The sequence below is a fragment of the Nerophis lumbriciformis genome, linkage group LG06 (assembly GCF_033978685.3).
Source record: "Nerophis lumbriciformis linkage group LG06, RoL_Nlum_v2.1, whole genome shotgun sequence".
NCBI lineage: Eukaryota > Metazoa > Chordata > Actinopteri > Syngnathiformes > Syngnathidae > Nerophis > Nerophis lumbriciformis.
In genome coordinates this window covers 30,743,451-30,764,940 of record NC_084553.2, presented here as the reverse complement: position 1 = coordinate 30,764,940, position 21,490 = coordinate 30,743,451, and the positions used below count along the sequence as shown (strand labels likewise).

At 40.1% G+C, this 21,490-nt stretch overlaps 1 protein-coding gene across 7 annotated transcripts in view; it reads left to right on the top strand.

Moving 5' to 3' along the window:
- tcf12 (transcription factor 12) overlaps nucleotides 1-21,490 on the top strand; it is a 213,542-nt gene that overhangs the window by 182,870 nt on the left and 9,182 nt on the right. For 3 of the 7 annotated variants that reach the window (XM_061964094.1, XM_061964098.1, XM_061964096.1), the window contains 7 exons: nucleotides 5,386-5,459; nucleotides 7,561-7,632; nucleotides 8,054-8,245; nucleotides 14,630-14,738; nucleotides 14,817-14,967; nucleotides 20,166-20,395; nucleotides 20,740-20,893. In XM_061964094.1, the coding sequence (XP_061820078.1) occupies nucleotides 5,386-5,459; nucleotides 7,561-7,632; nucleotides 8,054-8,245; nucleotides 14,630-14,738; nucleotides 14,817-14,967; nucleotides 20,166-20,395; nucleotides 20,740-20,882 (971 nt within the window). In that variant the 3' untranslated portion in view covers nucleotides 20,883-20,893. Of the gene's footprint in view, nucleotides 1-5,385; nucleotides 5,460-7,560; nucleotides 7,633-8,053; nucleotides 8,246-14,629; nucleotides 14,968-20,165; nucleotides 20,396-20,739; nucleotides 20,894-20,973 lie in introns of all 7 variants that reach the window. The other 4 variants (XM_061964095.1, XM_061964097.1, XM_061964093.1 and 1 more) reach the window with 3 other exon arrangements.

The window sequence follows — 21,490 nt, the reverse complement described above, 5'->3', positions numbered from 1 at the left end:
ATTGTTAGAAATATACGCCACCCTGTGAATCCACACCAAACAAGAATGACAAACACATTTTGGGAGAACATCCGCACAGTAACACAACATAAACACAACAGAACAAATACCCAAAACCCTTTGCAGCACTAACTCTTCCGGGACGCTACAAAGGGTTCTGGGTATTTGTTCTGTTGTGTTTATGTTGTGTCATTGTGCGGATGTTCTCCCGAAATGTGTTTGTCATTTTTGTTTGGTGTGGATTCACAGTGTGGCGTATATTTCTAACAATGTTAAAGGTTTTTATACTGGCACCCTCAGTGTAACCTGTATCGCTGAAGATCAAGTATGCGTTGCATTCACTTGAGTGTGCGTGTCAAAGCCGCACATATTATGTAACTGAGCCAGCACTCGTTGGACTGGACGAAAAGGGGATGTTACAAATCTTGGGAGGGGCACTGAAATTTGGGAGTCTCCCGGGAGGTTTGGCAAGTATGAGAATTAGCGGTGTACGGCGGCACCGCCGCTGTATATAATCGGCAGGCCAGCTCTAGTGTTAATTTGATATCACCTCACGAGCCAAGTGAAATTACATGGCGGGCCAAATTTGGCCCGCGGGCCAGAGTTTGACGCCCATGGACTATGTGGTCAGTTCTAACGTCATAAAAAAGAGAACGTACAGTTGTGACAAAGTCTTTGAAAGACTTCTGAAGACTTGCAGTGGCATAGAGACAGAGGGTAAAAAGGGCAGACACTACGCAGGAAAGCCCAGTGTGTTTTTTTAATGGACAGTTGTGTCATGTATGGTAATGGACTGGTGACAGCTGTCTCTACCTATGCTGTCTTCATCCCTCAGCTGTTGCTCGGCCCTGTGGACAGCTGTTCTGCAAACACACACACAGGGCTGCAAATGGTCTCATTTCTCTGCTAGCTGGTAAAAAGTGTAGCTGTGACTCAGCAAACTCCAAGGATGCCAGTGGCATTCAAATTTTATACAGTAAAATGCATATAAGTACTGTGAGGTTTATAATGGAATGTTTTAGTAAAAACTTGACGTAACACACAATACCCATTGATCTTTAGGGTGTTTATGGTGCACAGCAGTATTCATCAGATAATAGATAGAAAATTAACCCTGTAGTCTTTCTGTGTCCCTCAGTCTGTGGTTCATGCCTCACTCATCTAGCAACAAGATGAGGCCCAACTAAAGTTCTTTTCATCCTCTCTACTGGAGTCATTTATACCAAGTGATGACAGAGAGAGACATGTGAAGTGAGACATTTACTGGATTTTTTAAAGAGAGAATGTTATTTAAAAGTATTTCAAGGCTATATTAGAAAGCAATTAGGTCCTGAGTGAAACCGTTAACATCATGGATCCCTTGTTAACTGTACAGTAAACCCTTGTTAAACACTGTGTGAGTGTGGTAAAATATTGTCTGTGAAGTAGCATATTATAGTATATTAATATAATTATAAATTATAAATTAAATATTGTCATAGTTATAGCACAAAAACCTTCTAAATACGTTTTTTTAACATTATGAGAGCCCTTTAGACATTAAATAATACCCTTTAGTCACCTTTACACTACTTTAATCCAATGTAGTAATACTGCCTGAGGCTGAGCCAATCAACGGCCACAATACTGAACAGTGTGCTCTGATTAGTTTGGTCTCATCTGTTGGCTAATACTACTGTAGTATTGCTATTTTCAGTTCATTTAACCAATATTATGCTTAAGGAAGCTTAATTCAAGTAAAAAAAATGTGTGGAATATGCTTAAAAAAATCTGGGATAGATTAAAGCCTCAAACTTTGAAGCGCGATGTTGGCGAGGGATGACTGTGCTGGCAATGTTTAAAAGGGGAACTGCACTTTAAAAAAATGTTTTGCCTATTGTTCACTATCATGAGAGACAAGAGAGAGACAAGAAGACAAAAGGTTTGGGTTTTTTTGCATTCTAATTTGTAATAATCGGCTTGTTCGAGGTGGCTAGCAATGCAGCTAATTGGAGCAATCCATTCTGCCTCTAAGTTACTTTAAAAATGTGTCCAAGAACCGGCAACAATACTTCATTTACGTTCCGTAACCTGCATAATACCCAAGCTGTAGCGACATTGTTATTGTAAGAGCAAACACTGAGGAACTATTTTTCTAGCGTAGTAATACATCGTCTTGAGATGATGTTAGCCATAAGCTAGCTACAGCAAGAGGTAAGCTAGCTTCTACGTCAGTTGTTGTTGAGTTTATAATGCGCAACACGATGCGATAGGACACCAATCTGTACTGACTGAAAAACATGAACAATTATACTGCAGTGTCTGTAAAGTCTTAGCCCACATTTCATGTTTTCTTTGTACGCAGCTAGCTCGACAGTGTATGTAGTTGTACTAACAATAGCATGGTGTGCTGCATGTATCATGATTAATATTATAGTGACTCACTCAATGGACAGTTGTGCGTTTGGTCCAGCTGGCTGGGGACATTTTTTCCGGTTTAATTTGGGTAAACGCGCCATATATGTCGGCATGGCTTGGCTCCAAGTTTCACATTTGCAGCTTTGAGTCACGCCGACCTCACTCTCTCAGCTTCCATCTGCTCCAACGTTTCACCATCTTCGCGCTCGCTCCTTAGTTCATTCAGCTTCAAAAAGATAATGTTGTGAATCCTCATTTGTCCAGAAATAGTCTTCTTCTTTTTTTGTTGCCAAGTCTGCCATGATTAGAACACACTCAAGTTTGTTTCCGGAAGTAGGAACACCCATTTGTTGCTGGAAGTCGCAGGACACTTCACCCTTGCCCCCGGTGCCACTCACACTGGTGAATGAATGATGAATGAATGATAGGTGGTGGTCGGAGGGGCCGTAGGCGCAAACTGGCAGCCACGCTTCCGTCAGTCTACCCCAGGGCAGCTGTGGCTATGAAAGTAGCTTACCACCACCAGGTGTGAATGAATGATGGGTTCTCACTTCTCTGTGAAGCGCTTTGAGTATCTAGAAAAGCGCTATATAAATCTAATCTATTATTATATATATATATATATATATATATATATATATATATATATATATATATTAATCAATCAATCAATCAAAGTTTATGTGGAGGTCTTGCTCCTCCGGGTTCTCTGGACCACCAATGACGGACAGGACAGCCGTGTTCATCTTTGCGAACAATGATTTATTTTGCAATAAGTCGTGCTTTTCAGCCATGTTAAAATTTCTCTCGCTCGTTTTCCACCATCAACAAACATCCTCTCCTTCCCGACGGCTACATTTAACAGAGCGACAGGTGATCAGACAAACACTCACAGCTGTGTCATCTAAGCACCTGTCACTAATCTCAAAGCCGATCCTGACACACCCCGCTTCGCTGCAGGTCCGCAGGCCACGCGCCCCCACAGTTTGTTTATATAGCCCTTAATCACAAGTGTCTCATAGGGCTGCACAAGCCACAACGACATCCTTGGCTCAGACTTGCAGTGTGTATATAAAACGTTGATGATCTAACCACTAGACCATCTACTTAGTGGCCTAGTGGTTAGAGTGTCCGCCCTGAGATCAAACTCCGGCCGAGTCATACCAAAGACTATAAAAATGGGACCCATTACCTCCCTGCTTGGCACTCAGCATCAAGGGTTGGAATTGGGGTTTAAATCACCAAAACTGATTCCCGGGCGCGGCCACCGCTGCTGCCCACTGCTCCCCTCACTTCCCAGGGGGTGAACAAGGGGATGGGTCAAATGCAGAGGACAAATATCACCACACCACACCTAGTGTGTGTGTGTGACTATCATTGGTACTTTAACTTTTACTTTAACTTTGAGGTTTTTTTAGGGGGTTTTGTAGGCTACAACGGTGACTACCATTAGCCACAACTTTCAAGCGTTTTTTTTATCATCTTTAAAATCCTAACAAAAAAAACATGTCTTATTGTCTCTCATAATGATTGTGAACGATTCCAAGAAAGTGCAGTTCCCCTTTAAGTTAACATGTCTGTCTGTCCTGTCCTATCCTAATTTATAAATATCACAAATGTATATTATTTATATGACTAAATATACTCAACATGGAACAGATTTCTGCCGGAAAAAATAACAAAATTCCGGGTCATTTAAACAAAAAGATCCAATCTGATCCAATCCAATCTTATACATTGTCAACTTTTAACAGTCAAATACAATCGTAACAAAACATTGTATAACAATATGTAAATGAAATGTGCAAAACAAAAACAAAAAGCAGCATCGGTAAATATTGTTTTTCTAGTCTTTGGTGCAGACTGGCTTTGATAAACACAAAGTGCCTTAACTTTTGTTTCCGGCTGCTAATTTTCCTCACCTTTCTCGCGGGTAGTCTCTAATTATGTAGTAACGTTCTCGCACTCTACCCTGTCTCCCTTCATCCTGTATGTGTGCTCATGACTGTGTTGTGTGTAATACGTCTCTTCCCCTTTTGCCTCGCCTGAACACTTGGCACCGTACATTTTAAACAATCATGTGCAGCTTTAACAGAAAAACAGAAAAAAATGACTTGTTACTCTAAAAGAGCCAACTCTAAAAGATGTATCGTTCGCTAGCAATCCATCACTACTACTATCTCAGTGGCCAAGTGGTTAGAGTGTCCACCCTGAGATCGGTAGGTTGTGAGTTCAAACCCCGGCCGAGTCATACCAAAGACTATAAAAATGGGACCCAGTACCTCCCTGCTTGGCACTCAGCATCAAGGGCTGGAATTGGTGGTTAAATCACCAAAATGATTCCCGGGCGCTGGAATTGGGGGTTAAATCACCAAAATGATTCCACCGCTGCTGCCCACTGCTCCCCTCACCTCCCAGGGGGTGAACAAGGGGATGGGTCAAATGCAAAGGACAAATTTCACCACACCTAGTGTGTGTGTGACAATTGTTGGTACTTTAACTTTAACTTTACTATAGTGCATTAACTTTATTGAACCAACATGGTTGACACATTGCCTCAATCACAAACCTTGACTAAGGCCATTCGTCAAAGAGTGCATTTTTTAATCCCTCCAATTAGCATTTTAAATGGCATTATGAGGTAATGTGTTAAAAATCACATTTGTCTCCAGTCATATTCTTCTCCTTCTTTTCTGTAAACTAGCTAGAGATGGAGGAGATAAAGGTGGGCGTTGGACAAACTCATGTGTCAGGGTGCTGCACAGCCATCAGGAAGTGATGCAATTGGGTCCTTAATGACAAAAATATCCCCCCGTATCAAGTCGACTACAGGAAATTGGGATGTCGGCGTGCTATGACTGTTATCATGCGTGTCAGTTATGTGTAGTTGGTGAAGCAGGACAAAGCTATCAGACATGTTGATGTGAAGCAGAAACAGCTGCATCACTCAAGAACTGACCTACAGTGCACCTCTGTCTCTTCGCGTAGGTACCAACCAGTGGCCTCGTGCTAGTGGACAGACCCCATCTTCTCCAAATTATGAGAATTCGCTTCACTCACTGGTAAGCCTCTTTTTCTTTTTCTTCTGGGTGCGATAGCTCACTTTAGATAAGTTACCAAGCCTGCATGACAATGAGGTCCCTGCAGAGGATGACAGGGAGGGTCGAAGGATAACCAAAGGAAACAATACCTTTCCCCTGGGGTTTGCCATCTGTCCTCCACCCCACCAGTCAGGACGGGGTTGACAGTTTAGGGAGGGGCTTACTTGAAGGTAGCAGCTGTATGCTGAGTTACTTCACCAGGATTCCCTTGCTGCCAAGCCACAGATATCATTTCATCAACGAGATGACATACACAAATCATCTGATGACATATTGTCTTTATCTTTAAAAAAAAAAAAAAAAAGGATTAGTCAAAGTTTCCAAGTAGCGTAGTTAAAATGGACTGGGGACTTTGGAAAGCCCCACGACTTCTAGAATTGGGCTGAGCAACTGTTTAAACATGCGAGTTGATGATTAGATTTTAGATTAAATGACTAGCTAGTGGATTGGGACAAAGTTGGCCATATTACACAATCTTAAAACCTGGCTGTTAAGCCACTATGTTTCCACTTACTTCACTTGACTTAGAATTATTGATTGATTGAAATAATGTGTATAAAATACAACAGGGGTGTCAAATTTGTTTTTAATGAGGGCCACATAGCCATTATGTCTGCCCTCAGAGGGCCGTTTTTGTAACAGTCACAGTATTAACGTATAATAGCCTCATTACACAATTTGCAAAGGCAACTGCTGTTAATTGTTATATTTTTTACTAACAAATTGGTGGATAACTTGCTTTTAAAATGTAAGTAAAGATGACAAGCAGATATTTAAGTATTCATTTGCCTGGAACATCTTTTTGCAGTTGCATGCAGTACATCCAAAATTTAAAGAATAAATCGATAGGCCAAAAAGTGCTTTTTTTATTTCCATCCTATCGCATGACACATAAATGTAAAATGATGCGGCGGCCCACGTAAAATTATATACCAGACCATATTAAATGATATGGCAGACTACATAAAATGACGTAGTGGGCCACATAAAATGATGTGGTCACATAAAATGATGTGGCGGACCACAAAAAATTACGTAGCAGTCCAGGTTAAATTAACCTGACTCTCGCCAGATCCGTGTAGTTCGCTGAACTCCACACAAGGATCTGCGACTTCTCAATAGGAGATGTAAAAAAAATCATTGTATGTTATTTGTATAAACCACTTGTGCGTTATCTTGAATGACGTGCTACTTCAACCACTCACATCCAAATCAACCCGTGACGCTGATGAGAACGACGCTGGGAAATCCAAAACTGAGCAGCGGACATATTGGATAACGACAGAGCGAAAGGTTCTAAATCGTTCTCTGTTCATCTTTTAAAGAATTAATATTCGATAGATTCGACAAAACAGTTGCAATAGCAGAATTAATGTCAGCACACGACTCCTCGCTGTGTGGCGCCATTGTTGTTTAAATCAAACAGTCGCTTCGGCGCTACGTCACATCTATGAAATCCCCCCCGGCGATTCTGATTGGTTCATTATTTTTTGCTATCTTGAAGAAGTTTGCATTGCCCTCGATCCCAGATCCTTGTGTGGAGCTCAGCGAACTACAATGATCTGGCGAGTCAGGTTAAGGTTAAATGACATGGCCACATAAAATTATGTGGCAAACCACAAAAAATGATGTAGCGGGCCACATTAAATGAGATGACTACATAAAATGTTGTGGCGGGCCACATTATAAGACGTGGTGGGACACATTAAATGATGTGGTGAGCCAGATCTGGCCCTTGGGCCTTGAATTTGACACCTGTGCCATACAAGGATTAAAATACAAACTTTTATCAAAGATGTAATGCATTCTAAGCAGATGATGGGGAAAAAAGGGAATGTGGGCGCTGGAGCACACATCATATGAATGTTGTAAGTTGACATGCTATAATAAGTAACAAATATTGGTACTGTCATTGGAGATTTTAAAAGTGCACACAAAAACACTTTTATCCTTACAAAGTGATTGGTCAGCAAATCCTGTTTTTTCTAAACAGCACTATCTGTCTTCTTAGTGTATATCTGCTCTCTTCATAATCCTGTTCTTATTTATTTGACTTTGCCAGAAAAACAGAGTTCATCAGCAGTTACATGAGCATCTTCAGGATGCCATGTCTTTCTTAAAGGATGTCTGCGAGGTACTACTGCCCTTTTAGATACAACCCTCTTGTCTATTACACCTTCAGTATGTCGCCCCCATTTTTGGTTTCTCTCATAAAATCAACTTTCACTCCTCATTCCTCACAGTGAAATGCAACTTTGATTTTTTTGATTGCCTTATTGTTATGTTGTCTTATTAGCCAGTCCTGTTTGTCGTAATCTGCTTCAGAGCAGATGTTAAATCCGCTGTTTGTGAATACTATTCCGTTTCACACAAACAAGTTGATGTAATCATGCGTTGAAATTGTCTTTATTTTTACTTTTTAAGTCCATGCCATCCAATCACTGTTTTCAATTTATGTTCTAATGTGCTTAAACTAAGCTGATCTCTCCTTCTTTTCCTCCCCTTTCTTTCCCACACCCTGACCTTCCAATCTACAATCCCTCCGCTCCCCTCAGTCTCGAATGGAAGATCGCCTGGACCGTTTAGATGATGCAATCCTTGTTCTGAGGAACCATGCAGTGGGCTCCACTGCGAGTTTACCTAGCGACATCCACAGTTTGCTAGGACAAGCACAAAATGGGCCAATCTCAGCCATTGGAACAAGCTTTCCTGCCTCTGCGTTGGCTGCAAGTCGAACAGCCGCCATGGTATGAAGAAGATTTACATTTTTCTATCTGCTTGATTAAGATATTGTATTATATGCTTGGAAAACATCAAGGAAAACAAACATACTCTGTTTACCTGCATTGAGCATAATATTGCATTGCAATGTGAAAAAAAATACATTTCACATAGTTGAATTCATCCTGACATATTTTCTATGAATTGCTGGCGGGAGTTGTTCTGCTAAGTACGCAAATATTGAAATCTGACATATTAGGGTAAATTTCAGCTTACTTTACAGACAGTTTCTCATAGTCATTCACATCGACGTCCCACTGGGGTGAGTTTTTCCTTGCCCTTATGTGGGCTTTGTACCGAGGATGTCATTGTGGCTTCATTATTGTTAATGTGAATCATTTGGGTATATTTTGGCAGGAAATGACACAAGAGACTAAATAATTGTGTGTCAAAAAGTCCCAAGTCCAAAATCATTTTTACGAATAAGCAATGTTTTTAATTTATACTAATAATAACCAGGATTGTTGGAATAGTGAAACTGATAAGAACAGAGCTGCAAAATATTCCAAATAGAATTTGAGATGTCAAAAGATTATATTTTTAAATGATTACATTTTTTAATCAGATTAATTGATGTTGGTTGTTGATGCTGCTGGGGACTAATTTCAATTAATCGCGATAAACATAATTTATTTTTAATCTATATTAATCTTGTTTCATTTTTCATATGTCAAAGAGACTCAAGAAAGAACGGACTATATATGCACTTAACCATCATGATCATGTTAACAAAAACTATCTGTTTTTCTAAACAAATACACATTAATGCAGACCTGAACAGTGCTGTACGATTTGACAAATTTGATCGCTAATGCGACTAAAAATAGACTGTACAACTTTTTTTTTAAACGTGTCGCAAATGTGCGAAAATGATTTTCACCCATTGCATCGCATTTTGCTCCGAAAAGATCCTATTTTTCGCCCATCTGTATAGCATGTTTGAAGTCAGTTTAAACCATAACCATTGAAAAATTGGACTGTGATTGACGCGTAAGTGTTGATCACTCGTGCTTGCTCAGTCTGTAGGAATTGTATTTTTAGCTTGTCAGTTAATTTTAACAGGAATGTTGTTAAGCACCATGCTGTGACAGTGACGCCAACTGTGACTGTGACATACAAACGCACTATGTTTGCTCTAACACTGCACTTCCTGTGTAGGATGACCTCCCCTCCCTTTGGCACAGCTACAGGCTTTTAGTCTGGTGTCATCCAGACTAAAAGCCCCCTCCCCTTTTATCGCTTCTTTTTAACAAACAAGGAAATCTGAATGCTTGGAAGCGTGTGTCTGCACCCAGTGCCTCCACCCAAACAGAGCTCCTCAGCTGTATGGTAATTAGGCCCAGCAATGAAAATGGCAGCCTTCTTTTCTTGCCAAAACCCCAGCTTTCCACCCTCCTCCTCTTGTTTATGCACCTGTTGAGGGTACCACAACTATCAGCCCCAACACTGAGGAAGGGGATGGTCTTGTGGGTAAAGGAGTTAACAGAGGCCAATAATGACAGGGGATTACATAAACATTTAAAGAAAAGAAAAGCGGGCAGATACCCTGCAACTTCAGCTATTCTTTCCAGGTCTTTATTTGCATGCAAAAAGAAAACTTAAGAACAAATGGTAAACATCTGAAGTCATGGACAGTGTGGTACTGCACACTGGGTGTTGACTATGTTTTAAGTATGACACAACAACAAGGATATGTAGTAACTGGGCAGTTGGCTCAGATTGACATTTTGAAAGTGAACACCAAAGAAATAGTCTTGGTTGTGATTACCGACAGTCACAAGTAAGCCGTGTCTCATACGGTTTGGAATTGCAAACTAGAATGACTCAGTATATCCCAAACTGTTCTCTACAAAGTCACAGATAAAAGTTTGTTTTTGGAAAACATTTTGAAACCATATATCAGGAATAATCAACTAAAATGTTTTCGGGGCCACATTCCCAGTGGGCTAAGGACCGGGGAGTCGGACTACTCCCTTTACTTTTATTCTTATTTTGTGTATTCCAGAGAAGCAGCATCATCTGCAGTAGACATTTGATTTTAGTGTATCTGTTTTGTCAGACGATTTGTCCAGGGTGTACCCTGCCTTTTGCCCGAGGGCTGCTGGGATAGGCTCCAGCCCCCCTGCCACCCCGAGAGGGAGAAGCGGTAGAACATGGATGAATGAATGGATGGATGTTTTTTCAGAGTTAGTTACAGTTAAAGGAGAGGGCTTAAAGAGGTGCCTTAAGGAATGCCTCAATAATGTAAATCCCGAGTTTGGACCCGAGTGTTCTATGTTTGGTGCATACTTGCCAACCTTGAGACCTCCGATTTCGGGAGGTGGGGGGTGGGGGGCGGGGGTCGTGGTTAGGGGTGGGGGCGTGGTTGGGGGCGTGGTTAAGAGGGGAGGAGTATATTTACAGCTAGAATTCACCAAGTCAAGTATTTCACACATATATATATATATATATATATATATATATATAAGAAATACTGGACTTTCATATATATATATATATATATATATATATATATATATATATATATATATATATATATATATATATATATATAAGAAATACTTGACTTTCAGTTAATTCTAGCTATATATATATATATATATATATATTTATTTTATTATATATATATATATATATATATATATATATATATATATATATATATATATATATATATATATATATATATATATATATAAATAAAAGAAATACTTTAATTTCAGTAATCATTTATTTACACATATACACACACATAACACTCATCTACTCATTGTTGAGTTAAGGGTTGAATTGTCCATCCTTGTTCTATTTTCTGTCACTATTTTTCTAACCATGCTGAACACCCTCTCTGATGATGCATTGCTGTGTGGCACGCACAAAAGTGCTTTCATCAAATTCACTAGGATCTGGAATCATCCATCTCTCCCTAGCATGGCCCAAAACCGGTCAATCTTTGCTTCCTGAGGAAGATCTTCACTGCCAAGCACTTGGTAGTCCACTACTTCTTCCCGGAGGCTATCCAGGTCCAATCGCAGCTGCGGCTTGGAACTTACAAGCGTATTTCTTCATCTTACTCGTCGTCGGCGTCGCCACGGCTGTATCTTCCTCTTTCTTCTGCTTCGTCTCCTTGTTGTGTGCGCAGTTGTGCACTGCACTCTCTAAAAGCCGTAGATGTTATTGTCACATATGCATGTACAGTAGATGTCAGTATTGTCCTGTTTAAGAGTGTCACAACATTGCTGTTTACGGCAGACAAACTGCTTTACGGTAGACGAAAACGTGACTGCTGTTGTTGTGTGTTGTTACCGCGCTGGGAGGACGTTAATGAAACTGCCTAACAATAAACCCACATAAGAAACCAAGAACTCGCCCTCCATCATTCTACAGTTATAAAGTGATTGGGCAGGCACGCGGTTTATATTGTGGGAAAGCGGACGTGAAAAAAGGCTGTCCTCACTCAGGTCCGCATGGAGCTGGCGGGGGCGAAATTCAGTTCCGCCTGAATTTCGGGAGATTTTCGGGAGAAAATTTGTCCCGGGAGGTTTTCGGGAGAGGCGCTGAATTTCGAGAGTCTCCCGGAAAATCCGGGAGGGTTGGCAACTATGGTTTGGTGGCAAGTTTAAAATGTAATACAACAGGAGCACAACAGGGTTTCCACAGGGCATTTAAAAGCGTGAAGTCATTAAATGGATTTTGCGAAAATTAAGGCCTTGAATGGCATTAAAAAGCATTTAATGTGATGTCCAGAGGCATTAAAAATGTAATACAATTGTAGGACTTGGTTAATACGTCAATCCATCAATTGTTAAATGAAAATTAATTTAAGAATGTTGCGGCCATTGATAAATTGCTGCGTCTGTTTTGTGTGTTACTTTTCTTCGTCTCTGGCTTTCAAACTAGATACAAGAGGTCTTATAAGGTACGAAAGCGAGAAAAGTGTTGCCTCCATTGCGGCCACTCTGCTGGACGGCAAAATCCAACAGCTTGGGGGCCCAAACTTTGCCATTCTTTCATAACCGGAGGTGTGTAGTACTTAACTCTGACACCATGTCATGTTTGAGAGGAAGCCGAGTTTGTTTCACACACGCCTCGTTTATTTCAGTCTCCAGTTCAACACTCATGAGCTAACTCGGCTAACATTAGCAACTCTTGTGACCTACGGTGGCCTAGGATGGACAACCAAGGCAAATTTCACAACAGACAACAACTCTTTTTCTCTGACATTCCCACAATAAATGAATTAGAGTTCCTTCAGCTCCCTGACACCTTTTACATAACTTGCTATCTACTGTACCCATTTTACGAGAGGGTGTGAAATACTAACTATTCCATCCATCCATCCATTTTCTACCGCTTATTCCCTTTGGGGTCGCGGGGGGCGCTGGAGCCTATCTCAGCTACAATCGGGCGGAAGGCGGGGTACACCCTGGACAAGTCGCCACCTCATCGCAGGGCCAACACAGATAGACAGACAACATTCACACTCACATCCACACACTAACTATTCAAGATGTTAAATTGACTTAGTTTATTTGTAATGTATTTTAAGGGAGTATTGGCATTTTCCCAAATATCATTCCATAACATGTATTTTTCAAAAATGTTTAACTCAATTTTCCATTTCCGAACACATGCATCATTTGCAATCCTAGTGTGATGTTCATTTATTATTCCATAAAACCTTTTAACTATTTTTAAAAATGGTATACTGATTAAAAAAACTGTCCTCCAGTTTGCGGCTATTTTAAGTCATATTTTCAGAGGATATGCATTTTTACAGCATGATTTAAAGAGATAAAACTTTAAAAAAAAGTTCTGGATATATGTATATACTGTATATATATATATATATATATATATATACATACATACATACATACATACATACATACATACATACATACATACCGGTACATATATATATATATATATGTTTATTTAGATGGCTTAAGTGCAGTTCCCCTTTAATAATTTTGATTTAAGATACAGTGTGATGATTCACAGACAGAACCTTTTACATCACTATTGTCTACGACCTGTGCTTGGAATCAAACCACTGAATACTACTACAGAAAAATAAATGATTACAAATAAATTATCAGATGAAACAGTCTTGCGAGCCAATTCTAATTCACTAGATTGTAAAAGTTAATGTAAACTTTTCAACTATTCAAGGTTATCATTGTCAAATGCTTACAATTGAGTGTGTATACCATTTTTGTAAGGTTTTGAATAGTATATGTAACGACGTGGTTGCATGTTTATGCGCGGGTCGTTCTCCCAAGATGCAGCAAGAAACTCCGGAGGCAACGTGCAGGTGAGACAATGATTTATTTGCATAAATCATTCAGGCAAAGCAGAAAAACAAAACAATCGTGCCGATAGCACGGGAGGTAAAGCTAAGGAAAATGCTAGCGCGAATGTTTAGCATACAAACAAAAGGCATAGGAATCGAAAATAGACGTTGTTAAATGTTGCATAGTGCAAACAAGGAAACCAGACTGATTGTGGGGAGATAGGGGAATAAATAGCTCTCTGATTAGTGCCCGGCAGCAGGTGAGCGTGCCGAACACTAATCAGAGACAGGTGATAGCAGTCTGCACCCATGGCAACCACAACACAAACCCAGGGGTGCTCAAGACAGGAACTGAGGGAGTCCAAAACTAAACAGAACACGACATGGTCCGGGCAACGGATCATAACAGTATATTTAATAACCATATGCAATCGGACATGGGTATTTAAATGTTTTAAATGGCATTAGAAAGCATTACATTAGAATTGCTGATACCTGTATAAACTGTGTTTTAGGAATTTGCTGCAAAAATGTTTGTCTCCCAAGTGTTGAACGGAACTCTGGTCGGTATGGTGTTATTCCCCGGACGGAACTAATAGCCCTGCCATATATCTTAAAACCATTTCCATAAATGTATCAGTTTTTAATTGCATCCAACACTCAACGTAAAACTAGTCATTGTCAACATGTGCACTGCCAAGATGTATAGCTTGCAGAACTCAGGTTATAGTTCTTTTTGGAACATGCTTGTGCCGTTGAATGTACGTGACATCTCAATATCTGTAAAGAATTGTAGCAACCCAACTATTTAATATGATGGAACTGTGTTCAATGCCAGCGTGTATCCAGTGGTAGGTACATTGTGGTCATCGATAGTTACTCATTTTTAGTTCAGATACACATTGACACATTGTACACTTGAATTTGTCTGCAATTCTCATTGAAACTGCCGCCCTTTCTTTTTAAGTTTATTCTTTGTGTTTGCTGGTGTATTGTTCTATGCAGAGGATGCCAACTTCCTGTCTTGACAATGCACCTCCTGTTTTTGTTGAAGAGTTCTTCTCATGCTGACAACGTTGCTGGTCTGAACAGCCATGGAAGCCTGCAAAGTGGTGACTCCACATCCAACACGGAACTCAACCATCAAGTGGAAACTTTCAGAGGTCTGATGTTCACCAACAGTTTTTTTTTAACTCATTTTATGGCTGATAGGTGTCTTACTTTACTTTACACTTTCGTAGGTTTGGCTGGACAGGTGGCCGCCGCATTGGAACTGAAGTTGGAGAAGCATGACAGGGATGAAATGAATGATTCCCTTTCGGGCGACGATAAGTCAGACGAAGAGAGCGACAGACGAGACCTAAAAACACCTCGGGGTAGCACGCGCACAAGGTAAGAATATTATTTGCAATATTGAATACTAATAAAATAAGTTGTAAGTTTTTTCTAAAGACAGTAGTACAGGATTTTAAACATTTTGGATTAACGTAAATCCTCCCGTTGACGCCTCTATTTGATTAACCGCACAGACTCTTATAATAGCTAGGTTTGTATTCTACAAAAGCAAATAATCACTAGGGTCTCTTATTAGCAGGGAGGTGAAATGTCGGCGAAAACGCGAAAATCCGCTTCTTTAAACATTAATTAACAATACTTCAATGTTTTTTTAATGAACTAGTGTAGAGTGTAAGGACGGGAGTCGAAGGTGTGTCAAAAGATTGAGCTAATTGTTTTAATGACATTCAGACTTTGTTTTTTTATCAGCAATCGAGTAGTTTCTATACATCCGTGGCTTCTCAGCACAACAACACAACACACAACACCGTAAAAACCAGTCCGACCAGAACTCTAACAATAACAAAAGTTCCGTGGGTGAATTATGTGAATTATATCAATATAAAAAAATAGGATCGAAGCAACATTTTTTGAATGCTTGCCTCAGCTGCAGATACTCGCTGTTCCTCTTGTCCAAACACCACACTGAATTGGAGGACAGGGAGACGATCAGGGACGCCAAAACAAAGTCGCTAGTTAGCATAGTTAGCATCATCTAGCTAGCTTACTTGTTGTTGCCTGCGTTCGCTGTCCGAGTTGATGGCTTTCTACTTTGCTGCTAATGATATATTTGGATGATTACAATTTGAACACTGTTAGTTCCAAACCAGTTGTTGTTCTAGAGTACTTATTAGTAGCCAGCAAGAAGGTATATTTTTCACGTGACGAATGTAAACAGAGGTCACAACTAAAGAAGTATATTACCTTGGGGGGCGTGGCTACAGGATTGAGTTGCCAAATGGGAAACGTTTTCTGAGTTAATCGCATGCATGTTATAGAATTGATAATAATGTTAGTAAATGATCTACTAAAAAAAAAAAACTTTCTGTGGTACATTACATGGGACATGTAAGTGTCAAAAAGACAGCCAAAAGGGGTTGGTAGATGACAATAGATTTAAAGGTCAAATATAGTGTAGAAATGCACCCAATTGCTATTTGCCCGTCTGTCATCTTCTCTTAGCAAATCCAAAAAGAATTTGGTAGCATTTACTACTTTGTTAACTACAAGACTTGTGCTAAATTAAACGCCTCCCTGCCACACCCGCTGGATTAAAGATATATATTTCCCTAAATTGGAGACTGCAATTGAATGGTTGTTCTGTGATTTCAAGAAGTATGTGGTGCTTTCCTAAAATATGTAAAAGAGACTGATCTCAAATGTACCCCCTATTGTTTGCTTTTGTGTATTGCTGCACCATGTTGGGGTCATTCAGTAGTGCAGTTGTCAATATTTGCCTGTACTTATTTGACTCATGTTTTGTTCTGTTTTTTCCTGTGGGGGACATTTGATGTGTATTGAATTGTATTTCTGGGGGATGTATATGTCAAAAACTCAAACAATTAAAAAAATATATATATATTTTAGCATCCTTGGCTGGCGTTAGAGTTTTTCTGCTTCAGTATGGTGCAGACTAGCATTGATACGCGAAAATTGATTGCCAAGTTGGTGACACGCTTGATCCCGTTTTAGAAGATTTGTTTCTTTTAATTCTATGAATATCATGCACTTCTTCTTCTCAGCACTGTCTTTCACACTCAACCTTCTTTTTCGCATGCTGAGAATAACTAATTTATGTGCATCTCTAGTTATAAGCTAATGCTAAGGAGTAAGACCACATGTTTTGGGCAGATTTTACGGCATTCAATGTGACATTTGCTACGCTAACTAATGGCGGGGATGCTTATAAATCACATTTTTGCTTGCAACTCAAAGCAAAACGGTTAGCTGATAGACAGCTCTGATCTCAAAACACTCTTAAAGGTGCTGTTTGCAACTTCCTCACAGTAACATTTTTCAAAGCAATAAATATAACAAGAACACCACCAGCTAGCTTATGTTACCATTAATGGTTTAACACGGGGTGCATTACGTCGATCACGAGCTACCGGTCGATCGCGGAGTGTCAGTCGATTTCCAGCCAGTCATTAAAGAAATAGTCCTAAAAATGACCGGTCATCAATCTTCACAATGACGTCTCTTTCGTCACTTGATTGATATTTACGGAACCCAAAGATCTTGTGAGATGACACTGGTTGCTGCGAGCTCAGTATTAAGAAAAAAACAATCGACAGGAAGGCGAGAAACACTTTTTATTTTAACAGACTCTTGCGCCGTACCTGCCGTCAAAAGCCTAAAGACCGACCGCACAGTTCCTGTCTTCACAATAAAAGTGCTGCTCCATCCTGCCTGCGCTAACAAAACAAGGATCTCAGAAAGCTAGCGCACACAAGCTAGCAAGCTACGGAGTTTGCCGTCAATGTATTTCTTGTACAATTCTTAAAAAAGAGATTGGACAGAAAGGAGGACTTTTTTCTTCTCCACAATGTAATTTCGAAATGTGGAAGTAATCAGCACTACTGTGCATCCTGTCTTATTTTTAAATCAATGCAAGTCATCAGAATCAGGTAATACACCAACTTATATTATTGTCTTCATGAAAGAAAGGAAACTATATGTTATGGTTATGGTTTGAGTTTATTTACATGATGTATGTGTTAAACATGCTTGTATTTTTATTAAACATCTTTAACATGTTAACAAAAAATGTAGTTGTGGTTGGTGGTTTTGGAGTTGGCTCAACATGTTTGAAGTGTTGCCTCCCTCCGTGTGGACTTTTTTCCTGCATTTTCTGGTAATGGGCTGACTGTCCTCAATTATTTTACCCTCAGCATGCTTTACCAATCCAAAATACGCCCAGACTTCAGATTGTGTCCGTTTACTATGAGGTCAAAATCTAAAGGGGAATGTCCGTGTGTAGTTTCCCGCCATTGCAAACAGCGCTAGTGCGCATGCGCCATCTTCGGAGGTGCGGCTGCTGCTGCGTTTGCAGGAAGCGAACAATGTTGCCTAAAATGCCATTAATAAATGACGGTTTTTCGATAATTAAAAAATTAATTGGTATTATTAACCGTTCTGAATTCTACCGTGGTTTATCATTATACCGTTACATCCCTAATCGTGACCAAGTCACGCTGACCTCACTCTCTTGGCTTCAGTCTGCTCCGTTTCGCCCTTCCTTCACGCTCACTTCTATAACCAGTAGTTTATCCTCCGCATATACAGCTTCAAAAAGATAAGGTTGTTAATCCTCATTTGTCCAAAATTAGCCATCTTCGTCTTCTATTATCAAGTCTGCCATAATTAGAAAACACAAGCGTTTGTTTCCGGAAGTGGGAACACACATTTGGTGCCGGAAGTCGGAAGTGTGCTGCTATGGAAACGGAAATTAATGTGGTGAGGAAAGAAGTTTCAGCAATGCTTAAAATTACCAAAACACGGTAAATATTGTACATAATCCTAATTGTTATGAACATATTGTTATTGTTCCTACTTTATATATACTGTAGACTTGCAGTGTGTATATAAAACATTGATGGAGGGTTTTTAAGTTTTTTTAGAGGGCTTTGTAGGCTACAACGGTGACTCCCATTAGCCACATCTTTCAAGCATGTTTTATCATCTTTACAATCCAAAAAAAAAAAAAAGACACGTGTTCTTGTTACTCATAATGATTGTGAACGATAGGCAAAATTCCCCCCAAAAAGTGAAGTTCCCTTTTAAGGGCCTGATTTACTAAAAGTCTGTGAGTACTTAAACATGTGCAAACCTGATAGCACAGGCAAAGCTGATCTACAAAATGTATGTAAAGTGGATTGCGTCTGTTAAGTTAGCAGACTAAGGCGTGTGTCTCTGTCTTCATTGATATGCAGAATATATGCTGATCATCAAAACGCCCACAATGCTGGGAGGGGAAGATGCAAATATATTTTTAAGCAAGTGCAACGTCATTTATCATCACTAATCAACGTTTTGCGATTACTTTTTGGCGTTTTATTTAGCACGTGTGGGAAGGATGTGCAAAATGACAGTTCTACATACGGCTGCAGGATCAGTGCTCGCGCTGCACAGACAGATGATGGACTGAGAATCATCCATCCTGTGTGTGTCTGTCAATATTTTGGACGGTCAGAAATAAAATATAAGACCTATTGTCAATTCAGCAATTTCCTTGTATAATTTTATAGCTGCTGAATGACTTAAGGGGCTGATTAAAACAAATTCAATTGATGACAGCCACGGAGACCGTTTGGTGTCAGCTTGCGTTTTTTTAATGATTTTTTTTTTCAGGAAATGTATTACTAGATGACATCTCCCACATGAAAAGACATCTTTTATTGTGCATTTTCTTGGGTTTGAGTCATTCCAGACACATGAAGGCGCTGGTGATGCGATCCACAGCCTAACGCGCAGAATTATGTGTCAGTGTGCATATGTTTCTGTTGTCTAATTTGCAATTCAGAAAAGGTGTTATAGATTGTAGATGTGTGCTGCTGGTTCAAAACATGGCACATAGGTAGGAGCAAGATAAAATAAATACGCAGAAAATGAACAAGTGTCTGCATGGTAAAAGCCTCGTATGCACGCAAAATCCTCATTTTTAGGGCTATATAAATAAACATTGATTGATTGATGGGCAGCACGGTGGGAGAGGGGTTAGTGCATCTGCCTCACAATACGAAGGTCCTGAGTAGTCTTGGGTTCAATCCCGAGCTCGGGATCTTTCTGTGTGGAGTTTGCATGTTCTCCCCGTGACTGCGTGGGTTCCCTCCGGGTACTCCGGCTTCCTCCCACTTCCAAAAACATGCACCTGGGGATAAGTTGATTGGCAACACTAAATTGGCCCTAGTGTGTGAATGTGAGTGTGAATGTTGTCTGTCTATCTGTGTTGGCCTTGCGATGAGGGGGCGACTTGTCCAGGGTGTACTCCGCCTTCCGCCCGAATGCAGCTGAGATAGGCTCCAGTGCCCCCCGCGACCCCAAAGGGAATAAGCGGTAGAAAATGGATGGATGGATGGATGATTGATTGATTTAAATAAGGCGATCTGCACCACTTTTTAATAGCACACGGAGTGTTAGTAAATCACACGCCCACTCATAGTACACGCTATTATATTTTTTGCACACGCTGTTTAGCGTGGATCTTAGTAAATCAGGCCCTAAGTGTTTTGTTTTGTGTTTTGCATGCGCCGCAGTATCACGGAGGACGAAGACCTCAATCCGGAGCAGAAGGCAGAGCGGGAAAGAGAGAGGAGGATGGCCAACAACGCCCGGGAACGCTTGCGGGTTCGAGACATCAACGAAGCCTTCAAGGAGCTAGGTCGCATGTGCCAGTTGCACCTGAAGAGCGAGAAGCCTCAGACAAAGCTGCTCATCCTCCATCAGGCCGTGGCTGTCATCCTTAGCTTGGAGCAACAAGTCAGAGGTCAGTTTCACAGTTAATGTTTCTTTTTAATGATGGTACAATAAATATTCTCTGTGACTCTCAAATTATATTCGGTGTAACTGTGAAGCTGTGTAGAAATACCCAACAGTTGGTCACTTGTGAACATTGCCAACTCTTCGAAACTACGTCCTAGTATTTCATCTGTCCGTCGACTCCATGCTCCGCTCCAGTTGGCTGCAACCTCATTTTAGGTTTATCATTCCATTTTCTTTCATCGCCACCGAGCTCGCAACGTCCTTCTCTGTTGGTAGCAATAGCACAGGTGGCAATGAGTTTATTCAGAAAAAAATATTTAATTATCTTTTGATTGTTTGTACCTACAGAGCGGAATCTGAACCCCAAAGCTGCCTGCCTTAAGAGAAGAGAGGAGGGAAAAGTGTCTGGCGGCTCCAGTGAAAGCCAGCAAGGTCACACGGGTGTCCACCCAGGTTTGACTGACGCATCCAACCCCATGGGCCACCTTTGAGGCGTTGACAGGTACACTCATTCATCTCAGTGTTTGCATGCCGTCTTTTTATTGTCTATTTGTCTCATTAAACTGTCTTTGTCACCAACAGTCCATAAGCCAAACTTAGTGTGTTTTATGTGATAAAACAACAAAACATAACATCATCCCTTCACATTGGACAAGCTACAGTAGGACTAGGTAACGTGTGGACGTTCAACTTGATGAATTACTACATTAACCTAACCATTTGACAAATTAATTAATTTTGATCAACCATTTGATTGAGAAACTCCTCACACAGGTGGCAGACAAAATAAATAATAAGGAATGTTTTGTCATGTTTCTTATTAAAAAATTATTACAGTGGATATAGGAAGTGAACATACCCATGCATAAATATCAGCTTTATCTGATTACACCTCAACCTTAACTATTGTGTCATCTTATTTGTGACCTCTAACCTATAATTCGAATGAAAAAAAAATCATTCGTCAGGGACAAATATTCTTGAAAACTTACAGGTTGGCTTCATCTCTAAATCTAATAGTGTTTGGATATGGACAGTTTTTTAAGGTTTTGCCTCTATTGCATCACAGTATTTTTTGTCATATAATGGAATTGTCATG